At 44.1% G+C, this 13,869-nt stretch overlaps 1 protein-coding gene across 2 annotated transcripts in view; it reads right to left on the minus strand.

The window, feature by feature from the left end:
- The window catches only part of LOC149351296 (cyclin-D-binding Myb-like transcription factor 1), a 108,204-nt gene extending 97,038 nt beyond the window's left edge, over positions 1–11,166 (minus strand). Inside the window, exons 1-2 of one of the 2 annotated variants that reach the window (XM_089580611.1) lie at positions 11,015–11,161; positions 3,319–3,390 (exon numbers count right to left, since the gene is read on the minus strand). In XM_089580611.1, the coding sequence (XP_089436737.1) occupies positions 3,319–3,390; positions 11,015–11,084 (142 nt within the window). In that variant the 5' untranslated portion in view covers positions 11,085–11,161. Of the gene's footprint in view, positions 1–3,318; positions 3,391–11,014 lie in introns of both variants that reach the window. The other variant, XM_089580612.1, reaches the window with a different exon arrangement.
- Positions 11,167–13,869: the final 2,703 nt, after the last annotated feature.

A 13,869-nucleotide genomic window follows, 5' to 3' on the forward strand; every position in this document is an offset into this window, starting at 1 on the left:
CCTGACAGGTCATGAACTTGACAAGATAATCATTGTTAGTCATCTGCACCTGTACCTTACATGATCTTTATAAGGTTGTCCACGCCAAATAAAGTTCGTTCAGTGGAAGTTTAGCGCTTGTGTTCTGTCCCTTCAATTTTGTGCGCTATGGATCCTCATGTTGTACCATATGTTTAAAAAATGCATGGTCTGCTTGCAAAAACAACCAACAAGAACTTTTCTTCACGTCTGTCATAAAACTTACCCGAGAGTAAAAATATATTCGAACAGTTCACTTTTGTGTGTGGCTGCATGCCACACACATGATGAGACTGGACTGCGCTCTTACTTTGTTATCCTGATGTGTAATATTTGTGAATGAAGCACAGAATCATCTGAATATGTGTGTTGAAAACAAAACTACATCATCTGCTGGTCAGCCATGGTTACTTAACTGAAGGGCTTCTAAAATTGTTGATTATCTTGCTGTTTGTGCCTCAGGAAACAGTCTTTTACACTCTGTACTCCAAGATGGCATTCTAGAACTGGGCCTTGAAACCCTTTGGTTCCTTGGGATGTTTTTTTTTTAAATGCATCATGGGAAGTAGCGGGGCCAGTTGGTTCATTTTTCAACTTAAAACAGTGTGCAGGGACAGGACACATCGAGAAACACACAGACACAGCACTGAGTGCTGTGTCTGTGTTTCTCGACTGTGTCCTGTCCCTGCGCACTGTTTTAAGTTTTTTTTTAGTTCCTCAAGCACTTAAATTTTTTTATGCCTCAAACATACCTTCTCATTACCAAACTTCATTTTAGGGCTGGCCATACTGTAACTGCTCATTACACACTGCTTCACTATGCAGCCAGCCTTTATTATGTACAGTCGTGCCCAGTAATTCGACCCCCATTATTATGGACAACTCGAATTATGGACAGTTTTTCTGGGGGCCATGTTTTTTCCATGTATTTTCTTCTCGTTAACCTGGAAACCTGCTGTGCAACTAAAGGAGATGGCCTAAAATATACAGAGCCTATTGGGTCCATGTATTCTTGTTGTGTTAATAACGACAGCAATGACAACAAAAACGTGACTACCACAACCAGATGTTTTCTTTTCTGTATGTTGAGTGCTGGACACCAGTGACAGGCAGCATGAAAGTGCAACTGCCTATTGATGGGTTTGTTTCATGGTTTCATGCTTTCTGGTGCCATGGTGCTCAGTTGATATATTATACCATTTTCCATATTGCATGAATGGCTGCGAAAGAAATTCTGTTTGCAGCTTGTGTTACGTAACTTAGTGACTTAGCCAACTTAGTAAAGATATGTACTAGAGGTGTGTGGCATGTGAGCTGTCGTAATTGAAAATACATTATCGCACCATGAGACATCATCATAGAAGGGTCAGGGTTCGGGCTAGTGGGTAGTCAACATGAGGATCCATAGCGCACAAAATTGAAGGGACAGAACACAAGCGCTAATATTAATACTTAAGCGCTTGTGTTGTGTCCCTTCAATTTTGTGCGCTATGGATCCTCATGTTGACATCATCATGTATCTCTTAGACAACTAAGCACTTCAAGCTGCACCACATTATTCTGAAGATAATGGCAACCAGGCTAACGCACTTGGAGCTCCAAGTTTCTGTCTAATTTCCACTTCATTGCCACCATTATACAGAGACGACCTTGATCACAAACATGTTTTTTTTTTCTGAATAAGTTTTTTTTTTCTTCATAGTTCGTTATTATGGACAACTTGCTTTACGAACAGTTTTACACAGGAACGAAAGTGTTTGATAAGCTCTTGTTTGGTTTTAGGTTTTATGAGGTTTAACGTCCCAAAGCGACTCAGGCTATGAGAGACGCCGTAGTGAAGGGCTCCGGAAATTTCGACCACCTGGGGTTCTTTAATGTGCACTGACATCGCACAGTTCACGGGCCTCTAGAATTTCTCCTCCAAAGAAATGCAACCGCCGCGGCCGGGATCGAACCCGCGTCTTTCGGGTCAGCAGCCGAGCACCATAACCACTAAGCCACCGCGGCGGCCTGATAAGCTCTTGTGGTGGCTGAGGGGTTATGGTGTTCGGTTGCTGACCCGAAAAACGGGGGTTCGATCCCGGCTGCAGCGGTCGCGTTGCAATGGAGATGAAATACTAGAGGCCCGTATATTATGTGATGGCAGTGCACGTTAAAGAACCCCAGGTGGTCTAAATTATCTGGAGCCCTCCACTACGGCATTCCTCTTAGCCTGAGTCGCTGTAAGACGAACCCCATACCGCCACGGCCAGGATTCGGATCGACGGATTCGACCGCCACGGCCAGGATCGAATCCGCGTCTTTTGGGTCAGCAGCCGAACGCCATAACTACTGAGCCACCGTGGCGGGCTAAAACTAAAGTGTTTAACGAGGCATGACTAAGTGTTTAATGAGGCACGACTGTAATTTAGCCATTTTTATGAGGGGATCGCATGTCTACAAGCTCTTTGTTGCATGCTTGTTGGACAGGAAGGAATGGAAGCCAAGACGACACAAGGGATTCCACAGTACATTTTGAAAGTTGCTGTTTCTCAGTGCTAAAAAGATCGAGAACCATTGCTCTTAGGTTATGGATTTTCTTTTTTCGCATGCCAATGCAAAACTAAGCTATGGGGCTACCTGTTAAAATGACTTCATAAAGGTGAAAAGGTCATTGACTTTTGTTAATTTCTCGTGTACTCAATACAAAAAATCTTGTGAGCACAAACCGTTTATTCACTTGCTCACGTTGGCTGATACTAACTCTTAAAACGCTCCAGCAAACAGCCATCAGTGCCACACAACTGATTGCTTCGTGATGCTGTGTTGCATTGACTAAGGAAGGAAAAAAAACAACCAAGAAATTAATTTTGCACGTTTTTATGTGCAAGATGTACTTCAAGCCTGGCAAAAGGAACGTTGAATACTGGGTGGCAAATTATGTCATTAAATGTAATCGGGGAGACAACCTGGGCTAAAAGGTGCTGTGCCGTCCGAGTGTTGGCACCTTCCAAGGGGAGACCCGGAAAACTGAACCGCGGCCACGTTAGCCGCATCATCCGCTTCGTGCAGCATTTAGGTGTTTGTGTGCCTAGGTGGTGCGTATGCATTTAAAATGTATGTGCTTTTCCCAGTGTGCTTGTTAGGTAAAATTTTAATGAAGTCGTGTGGTACATTGTCATACTCCAAGTCGATTTCTTCAGACATTAAAGGGGCTCGGAAACACTTTCCGAGGAGAGCACATCAACTCACTCAATCACTGCATTGTGTTGTCATGAACACCTGAGCCAAATATTCTACTACATGCAGCAGACAACTCACAATCAAGCGCGAAAGTTGGCAAGCTCTTCCTTGTGACTTTTTCATGCTTGCAGCCTCTTCCGTCGCTCGCATCTGTGTATACAAGTTGAGAGATGGCTACTGGTTAGATTCTTTCAGACGTCAGGCAGCTGCCATGGCCGCGGCCGTTAAACCACATAGCTCTGGTGAGTCAGGAAGCTCTGCCCCAGGAGGTGGGCAGAGCGCCGACCTTCCAGAGTGCGAGAAGTGATGAGAGGAGAGGGAAAGGCGCGAAGATGCTGAAATTCAAATTTTGACTTCAGATAACTCGGCTTCTACAAAGCGCATTAAAACATTTTTGCTGGACAGTATTCGTGACGTGGCGTGCTTCAACTTAACAGGTGCACTGCAACTTTATTAGAGCCCCTTTCTGAGCTTCTTCAAGTTTCTGTGCACCAAAATAGCTGTTTTGTTTTGAGACGCTTTGCCTTTTTGTTTTTCAAAGGCCAAGCAGGCAAAGTTTAATGTCAACCCTTGTTTCTTGCAGTGCAATGACATCTGGTCTTTCTTCCGGATAGTTTTGAATTTGTATTCTAAGACTGCATTTTGGGGCGAACACCCTGCAGTTCCATTGCCAGGCAGTAAGTTTTGATTCAACCATCTTTCTTTGTACCATATAGCTCATGGTGCGAGCCAGCTACTGATGTAGCTTCAAGTACTCTAGCATAAGTGAATTACTCCAGACTGTTGATTGACCAAGTAATTTATAGGTGAGTTCTGTTGCATATCCTGTTTGAGAACCTGTGTAAGCTTGTTTAATTTTTCCATCACAAGCGCAAAATTGTTCTCTACTACAATCTTGAATTTGTGAAACTCGTGTATGAGTACCCCCATTTCTGCCAAAACCGAGGCTACTTCAGTGTCTAGTTTTGCTTCTAGCTTTTCTATTTCAGATTCTTCCGCCTCCTTATGTTTGCATGCAAGCTGTTTGTCATTTTCATTGCTAGTGCTAGCTCTAGCAATGTCCTGAAGACCACGCTAGGAGGATTGTGTTTTCTGGTTAATTGTTCTTTAGTTTTTTTATTTTCAGCTCTTGCCAAATTTGACTTTTGCTCAAGGGATTTAACTTGCTCAGCCAGCCTCCTTACCTCTGCATTGTCTTTGCTTTCATTTTCCTTCCAGGCCACTTGCTTCTCCTAATTGTCTTTTCTGCTAGTAGAGACCGATCTTCCTCTTTTTGAGTCGCTGATGCTTCTCAACTTCGGGAAAGAGCTGAGGCGGTAGCTAAACTTTTCAAACTAGCGTGTGATATAGCCTAATAGGAAGCTCTGATAGTGGATGGGGACTTCAACACCGTACACCCTGCATCGGGATCAACAAACGGCTGTAAAAAAGAGGTTACACATTATGGGACATGGCCCAGACCCTCGGGATGTCACTCGTTTTGGACGCGGTTAGACTCATGAGGATCGGTACTACCGTAACGAGGGATACCCAGCCAGACTTAACGCTTACAAGAAATATTAGCCAAGCAACCTGAACAAATACAGAGTTAAATATGGGGAGTGATCACTATATTCGGACTACTGTAGTAGAGGCCAGGGGACGCAAAAAGGCCAAGCGATAAATAAGACACACCAACTGGGACACTTTTTGGGGAGATTAGGAAAGAAAAAAAGAATGAAAGGTCACTAGACCTAGTTCCTTGGATGCAGAACTTGCCCAAGGATGCTGAGGCAGCTACGGAGGAACTGGAAAACCTGGAGGGTGATCCAGTGACAGACGTGAAGCTGATCCACATGCAAGCGGCGCGTACGAGCATGTTTAAGAGATGGAAACTAAGAATTATGCATAAGAATTGAAGAGGGAGAACTAGATGCAAACTTGTGACAGGCTAAATGGACAGTTGGGAAAGTAAAATATGTGGAGTCTCTTGAGGCACCTCCTGGACCCTGCCAGCAATAGGTTAACCACGGGAAACATTGTACAGAAAATTGTCTATAACTGTCAAGGAACAAATGAAGATCTCATTAGGCAGATTATAACGATATAATTAAATATCACCAAGAATGCGGACCAAACGCACACATATGTGGAAGATAGGATTGAGGAGCTGGATAGGGATATTACGGAGAGCGAGGTAAAGGCAGCTCTTTGTTACATCAAAACTACCTCGGCTGCAGGTGTAGACAGAATTACAAACAAGAGATTAAGAAATCCGAATGTCACATTGATTAAGGAGCTGACACAGCTCTTTAACAAATATTGGAAGGTGGGTGAAATTCCCCAAAAATGGGAGCATGCAAAGATGATTTTTATACCTAAACCGGGTAAAAATTGGACCTAAGCAACCTCAGACCAATTTCACTTACCTCTTGTGTGGGAAAGGTTATGGAACACATCATATTGAGCAGACTCAACGACCACATGGACAACAATGACCTCTCTAGTCTCTAGGACTATCCTGGGGCTAGATATTATCAAAGCTTTTGACAATGTCTTACATACGACTATGCTGAGAGGCCTCTCAGAGATAGGTATTGGACAGAGAACTTTTGGGTATATAGAAAGCTTCCAAAAAGAAAGAACGGCAGAAAAACAGATCGGAGATGTATCGAGTCAAGTAATGAGGTTCGGAACCAGAGGGACTCCACATGGGGCGGTCCTATCTCCCTTCCTGTTTAACCTCACTATGAGAAGCCTCCTTATTCTCTTACAAGATATTCCGCACATTAAGCACGCCATATATGGGGATGGCGTTACCATATGGACATGTACAGAAAATGATGGTGAAATAAAGGAAAGCCTGCAGAAGGCAGTAGAGGTAGTGGACACATATGTTAGGTCGAAAGGTCTAACCTGTTCATCCAGTAAATGAGAACTACTGGTGATCAGGAAAACATCAAGCAACAAGAGTAAACCATGTGACGAGGGTGCCAAAATTAGCATTCTCGTAAATGGGGAAGAGGTCAACACGGTTAGAACTATAAGGATACTATGCTTATACAAGAAAACACCAGAAATCGGGAAGCTTTAAAGCGGCTTCAATTAACGGCTAAACAAACTGGAGGTATGCTTAGAATGATAGGCAATAAGCATAGAGGGCTGAAAGATTATGACATGTTGACTAGTACAAGCCTTTCTCGTAAGCAGAATAATGTATGCCTTCCCATACTACCATCTGCGGCAAAGTGACAAGAATTCCCGAAACAGTGCAATTCGGACAACCTACAAGTTGGCCCTGGGTATCCCACAATATGCTAGCAATGATAAACTACTGAAACTAGGGATCATAACACCACTGAAGAACTGTTAGAGGCACACAAAACATCTCAAAAGGAGAGGCTCTCGACGTCAAACATGAGGAGACATATTCTAGAGAAACTAGGAATTAACCCAGTCCAGAGGTCAGAAGGTCGGTTCTGAATCCCCAGAGAAGTTTGGACTAATCTGGACATAAAGCCTACTCCTAAAAACATGCTCCCGGGCAGACATGATGAGAGATGCCAAGCCAGAGCATCCGTAATTGAGATGGTTTGGGTGGGAAACCCAGCAGTTTGTGTGGATGCCGCCAGGCAAAGCCATGACAAATATGTAGAAAGTGTAGTTATTGATAACAGTATAATCATAAACCTGTTTGGCAGGCGTCCCACAAGGCAGCATACTAGGACCTTTACTATTTAACCTGTACATCAATGATATAATTAACATTAACAAAACTGCCACATATATTATTTATGCGGATGACGCGAGCATTTTTTTTACTGGATCCACAGTACCTGAACTACAAGAAAGGGCTAACAAGATGCTTGATAAACTACTCACTTGGAGCACATATCTTCATCTTTGAAAATTAATGCGACAAAAACGAAGGCTATTATATTCCGCTCTAAAAACAAACCTCTTGATTTTAGTCCTGTTCTAACACTCGGTTCCAACACATTAGAAATTGTCTCTTCCATAAAAAATCTGGGTGTTATATTTCATGAGAACATGCTCTGGAATAATCATATCAGTCATCTCATTGGTAAACTTTCTAGAGTAGGGATCATCTCCAAGGTGCGCTTCTTATTGCCTCAGAAGCTTAAGGTGTTATTATATAATTCATTGTTTTATTCCAATCTAATATACTGTCATTTGGTATGGGGCACGACAACGTTCTCAAACATAATAAAATTGAAAAATCTGCAAAAAAAAGTTCTCCGCATTACTGCCAACGCAGCTTACGATGCCCACACGTCTCCGCTTTTTTCCTCATTAAGAATAACACCTGTCAATGAACTTTACAAAACGTTATTAATTCGTCGTTATAAAACCCACCGAAAAAACAAGAACCCATTTTTCGACATTCTAGCTCGCTTAACCCCAAAGACAAACCTTACACTACGCGAGCTAATGATGATTGGTACATACCTCTCTCCCGCACTAATTATGGTCGCCAAATGCTTTGAGTTCTGGTTCCCCAAATGCTTAATAGTACATATAACTCCTGTGGTGCTTAAATGACCGTCTTAAAGAATTTGAATGGATGCATTTGCTGTTTTTTGTTGTCTTTGTTCTGTTCATTAATAAGCCTGTATAGTGGTCCTATGCAATTATTAACCTTTGCTGCACGCAGATACCACATGATGTTTTTTACTGTTTATTTGTAACTCACCCCGCTGATGTAACAACCTCTGCCCTGTACAGGGGGGCACATTCCCCGTCAAGCCTCTTTTTGGCTTTTTGTATGTGCCCACCCAACATCACGATGTTAAAATAAAGCTTGATTTTGTTTGATTCAAACTTAAGTGCAATACAGGCTCTCTCCGCTATAGAGGCTGAAGAAGCAGCCTAGCCCTGGTGGTCGTTAACCACTCCTCCAGGATCATAGTGGGAGACTCTAAAAGAGGCGTATAAAAGTAGAGCAAAGGTCTAGTTGGTAAAACAGCGGCTAGAATATTAGCCACAGGGAAAGTATCATAACAGATTAAGATCCTCTGGGTTCCGCCACATGCCGGAAACAAAGGAAATGGAGCAGCGGACAGTGTGGCCCGGGGTCTAATCAACCATGGGTGCACCTAAGTCAGAGATGCTCGAGATTAGAAGACACTGAAAGCTCATACCATGAAATCATGCAGCTGTACAAGAAAAACCGAAGAATCTACCCTCCCCCGATTAAGGAGCTAAGTAGAACACAGGCCACTATGCTGAGGAGGCTTCAGCTTTCTCTAATCACTATAGAGTGTACTTCAGTCCGCTATGTCCCAATTGTAGTGAGGTTGCTACACAAAATCACGTTATGTGCTGATGAAGGCCCCCCCCCCCAAAAAAAAATTCAGGGGGTACTTTGGCTCGTTAAAGTGCTACAAGGTAAAAGCGTTTCCTGGCGCACTGGTTTCTTATTTTTTATTTTTCTCATTATTTTCTTATTTTTGTTTCTTTATTTTTTATTTCTTTTTTATTATTTTTATTTTATCTATGAAACCCATGCATTCACTAGATGCGCCTTTATTCACTCAAACCGTGAGCCCTCGTGGCGAAGTGGCGGCGTCTCCACCTCAAAGGCCCTGGTTCGATTCCCAGCCTCGACAGTTTTTTTTTAGTGAGGCCGAAACGCGGACACACTTGCTAACATTCCTTGGTCACGACAGTATGAGGCATTAAAGGCTTTCGCCTTAAAAAAAAAAACCTCATGCCAGTCCCGGACTCGGATGCCTGGGAACGTCTACCCCAAGATAAAGAAGCACAGCAAGACCTGGTGGAGTGGCCCATGGAGGTCGTCTCAGAAATGGGACTCGGACTACCCAGTGGGACAGTGCAGCTGGGCTTTCCAGGGAATACAACCTCTTTTCTGTTAAATAAAAGTTGTATATCTATCTATGTCTGCGTGCACGCGTTACGCGTTGTCTCCCTTTCCACGCGCCGCCGCCGCTCTAGTCCGCTTGTGCCTTCTCATCCGGAGTCTTGGGCGCCGTCTAAAAAAGGAAACGGCCGTGCTTAAATTAAGGCGCACTTTAGGTTTTGGTTTATGGAGTTGAATTTCGGCGGTTGACGGCGGTTGAATTTCGATGGAGGCGAAATTCTAGAGGTCCGTTTACTGTGCGAAGTCAGTGCACGTTAAAGGGGTACAGACATCAAATTCCAAGGTAGTACAAAAGACTTGACGCGCACCACGTGCGTGTCAAGCAGACGACATGCCTACAACGACGTCACGGCTTTCCGGACCCACATGACAACGCATTGTCTGGTTTTTTACGTCATGTATAAAGCGTGGCAAAACCTGGCAACTAGGAACCGAAACCGAAACTGCTGGGTACAAATAATACGATTATTAATTATATAATGCGAGTTCATGCTTCTAAGATGGTGTTCCATGCTCACTGAATCGCTACGATTTATTTATAACCCTTAAGTACAACAGAAAAATGTGGTGTCTCTACCCCTTTAAGAGCGCTGTTTGAAAACGTGCGCTGCCTTTGATCCCAATAGCAAGGGAGTGACACTCTCATAGAACCAATGGGGACGTTTTTTTTGGAAGGCGATGGTGGCGGCACCTGGGAGAGGCGGTAAACGCATAAAAAATCCAATATGGCGGCTCGCGTTTAGGCGGCTGGTTGTGGCCGGTTGCTCGCGCTACAGTGCACTGTACTCGCGCGTTGCTGGTGCTGGCGGCCGCTATCTTGATCCAAGCTTTGTAAATACTGGTGATTAACTGATCCCGCGCTGCATTCACGCTTGATTTCGTAAGTACTTACGGAATCTGCTCACTCGCTTTTGTATTTAGATGTGTCTGTTGATGTAGCATGGTGCATGGTGGCGAGCGGCGCGACTGCTTAGCAGCTGCGCTCGCTCGAGAACGAAAAGCGTAAATGGTTTTCTACAAAGAACAATTTATTAAAAGAACATCAGCAGAGACAAACTATGTTCAAAAAGTGATTTTAGGCATCAGTGGCATTGCAGTATCAGTAACAGGCATCCTAAAAATCAAAATAAAAAAACACCATTATGTAAACTTAGAAGACGAACGCACAGAGAATATATAGGGGATAAAAAAAAAAGGTGTCAAGGTAGGTACAGTGTACATAATAAAATGCTACATGAGTGAATATAGGTTTGTCGCGACTTTGTAAGAGATTTAGGTAGATAGCAGGGAAGTAAAACATCTGACATGTATTGAAACGCATCAGTCGGTGACTATGAATAAACACACGCAGAGAAAGGCAGCGAAAAATTTCAACCTTCGACTCATGTAGACGAAATCACAGTGCGTTGGGCTAGGGACAACATAATATGCTGCAGTGCTAGTTCTTAGTATAAAGACTCCAAGAAAAGCTCACTGTGTGACTCGACATGACGCCAATGACGCTGCTGCAGTGCGAATGTCGCCGACGTCGCCGTTTTCGCTTGCGCGGCTGACCGGCCGTCGTCTGCTTGTCGTCTGCTGCCGCGTTACCCGCGTCGTCATCTTCGCAACTAATTTCTTTGATATCTTATTTTTAATACCTATGGCTGGTCATAATTTAGTTCATAAGCATGTTTTTATTATTGGTAGTGGTCGAAAAATTTCACTTTTATTAGGCTTAACTGCAGCCGCGTTTACCGCCGATACCAGGATCGCTGCAATCGTTTCGACCACGGCGCCACCCTCGGCGCGGACGCGCAACTTGCAACATGCCACAGCCCTGCCAATAGTCTCTGAAAAAAAAAAAACCTAACAAGGAAATAACAGCAGCCTAACCTGATCGGCTGCGCTTACCTCTTGCACAGGTGGACCGACACCGTCTTCTTGAGTTCCGGTTGTCGGAGGTCGTATTTAACGAAGACATTCTTGTCGCGAAAAACTGACAAACTAAAAAGGCTTACCATTAGACACAAAAAGTCAAAATGGCTGATTAGTCGATGACATAGAGTTTCTTACTATTACCTAGAGGGAAAGCTGGCGGCCCGTCTATGGGAGTTTGCATGGCGACCCCTCGAGACCACTTCAGCCACCATGGGCGCTCAAAGCATCATGGGGCGGTGAGCTACTTGTTGCGGAACTGCAACTTTTGGCAAAAATATAATAGAAAAATAAAGCTGTTCGATAACTACGAATGTCCTAACATTCAATATATTGTCTAATGATTGCAACAAATGAGCAGAAAAGCATTTAAGCGCAAAGTTTGCCCAAAATAAGAGATGACTAGCTTTCCTATTGGCCAAGTGATGAACACTACAAAAACAAATATTTCGTAATTAATAGGCGCACTTTCAAAAGTAAATATGTTTTAAAAAAAATGTTGTTGCTTAGATACTTTAAGAGGTTTTTTTTAATGGCATTTCGGAAGAGTAGAGCCTTTTATTGGCGTCGTGTGTCATCGCGTTTTCACTACTATGGTTTTTGCACACTGCGTTCGCGCGAAAGTCGTCTGCGCATACACGAACAGCGTTTTTGGAATGAAACATCTTAGGTTTGGTTTGGTTTATGGGGTTTAACGTCCCAAAGCGACTGAGGCTATGAGAGACGCCGTAGTGAAGGGCTCCGGAAATTTCGACCACCTGGGGTTCTTTAACGTGCACTGACATCGCACAGTACACGGGCCTCTAGAATTTCTCCTCCAAAGAAATTCCAGCCGCCGCGGCCGGGATCGAACCCGCGTCTTTCGGGTCAGCAGCCGAGCACCATAGCCACTGAGCCACCGCGGCGGCCTTAGTAAACATCTTAGTAATGACACTCCGTGTTCCTGAAGAACTACGACTGTCTCGCAACAAGTAGCTCACCGCCCCATGATGCTTTGAGCGTCCATGGTGGCTGAAGCGCAGCGCCGCCAGCTTTCCCTCTAGGTAATAGTAAGAAACTCTATGGTCGATGACGAATCAGCGTGGTGGCGGGTAAAAAAAAAAGGTGAACCTAATTAACCATTGATGGTAATTATTTAATTCATTGAGTAGCCAAACAAATTATAATTAATTTAGCATTAATTAATTTATTATTATTAATTACGTGTTTTAATTAAAAATTAATTAATAGCTAATTGATAAACTAATACCACTATACCACGGCTTCACTGCAGACTGCATCCGACTATATTTAATTATTTTATTTAATAATTCGGTCTCTTAAACTTTCCATTCAGTCATTTGATCATTGCAAATCATAATTACACTCTTACTGGATGATCGACAGCTCATGGTAACACAACCTGTCCACGCCACTCACGAGGCAAGAAATGCTTCCGTATTAAAAATGCTTGATTGGTCGCGTTTTGAAACGCCGTGGTGCCGCAGTGGTTAGGGCGCTCGGGTACTGAGATGGAGTTGCCGGGTTCGAGTGCGCCCGCGGCGGCCACGTTTCGATGGAGGCGAAATGAAAAGGCGCCCGTGTGCTGTCTGTGCGATTTCAGTGCCCGCTAAAGATCTCTAGGGGGTCGAGTTATTCCGGGGCCCTTCGAAACTCAAAGGCGCTTGTGTGCTGTGCGATGTCAGTGCACGTTAAAGATCCCCGGGTGGTCGAAATTATTCGAAAGCCTTCCACTACGGCACCCCTTTCTTCTTTCACTCCCCCCTTCCTCCCTTCACCTACGGCGCAGTTCGGGCGTCTACCGAGATGTGAGACAATTACTGCGCCATTTTTCCTTTGAAGTTTGCGCTAACCCCATCTCGGGTTTCTTTTTCATGGCCGCTGAAATCACTGCTAATTCTAAAATTTCATTTTCGCCCTTTAAATTAAAATTTCACGTTGCAGGAGATCATGTGCATTAAAAATAGCTAAGAACGACCTTTCAAACGAGGGCCTGTAAGCCACGCTAGCCGCGTTCCGCGCCCAGCGTGCGCACTTTGAAAAGTGTTCGCAGCTCGACTTGAGCGCTGGTCACGCTATGTGAATTAATAAGTATTTCTCGGTTTCTGGAGCAAATATAAAAACAAGCTTACAATTGGATTTTTTGTGAGCCCAGGAATAAAAAAATGCTAAAAAAACACATTTTGGCGAAAAGCGCTCATTTTGCACGGTCCTCCCGCGCGCGCACGAGTTGTTGGAAACGGTTCTACTAGGAGAAATAAAGAAGCCAAACTAGCGACAGGAGAGTGATGAGAAACGCACTTTTCCGAACGCTCAAGGCCTGCGACCGCAAATCTGACCCACCAGGCGCAGCGACAGTTTGGAAGCCTTTGCAAGAGATAGATGGCGCTGGCTGCTCAGAAATAAAAAAAAAAAATTGGAGGGGACATTTAAGCTCCGCCTGAAGGGTATGCCGTGATAGCGCGATGGGTAAAATCCCATATATGCAGGAGGTCATTCTCTACTTTACATTTATAGATCCCTAGGAGTCCCCATATCCCTCCTGGCGCATATGTATGTCAGGAATTTGGAGGGCTGAGAATGACCAGTGGGGTTTGATCCGTAGAACTCGCAATCGTTCTGTATACGGGGGTGCTGCGTTAACTTCTAGTTTCCTGGAGTAGGGGGCTAGATTGGGGTGGGGAAGGGTGAGGAGATGTACGTGCAGTGCGGATGCATCGGTAGCTCCACTGGAGAAAGCTATGGAAGGGGGGCATGTCGTAGTCTGATGTATCTTCGGGGTGGGGGCTCTGAAGACGGCCACAGGACTTTTTCTTTTTGGGGAGTGGGCA

Source organism: Amblyomma mixtum, chromosome 3 (genome assembly GCF_055824585.1).
Source record: "Amblyomma mixtum isolate Tamu chromosome 3, ASM5582458v1, whole genome shotgun sequence".
In the NCBI taxonomy this organism is placed as follows: domain Eukaryota; kingdom Metazoa; phylum Arthropoda; class Arachnida; order Ixodida; family Ixodidae; genus Amblyomma; species Amblyomma mixtum.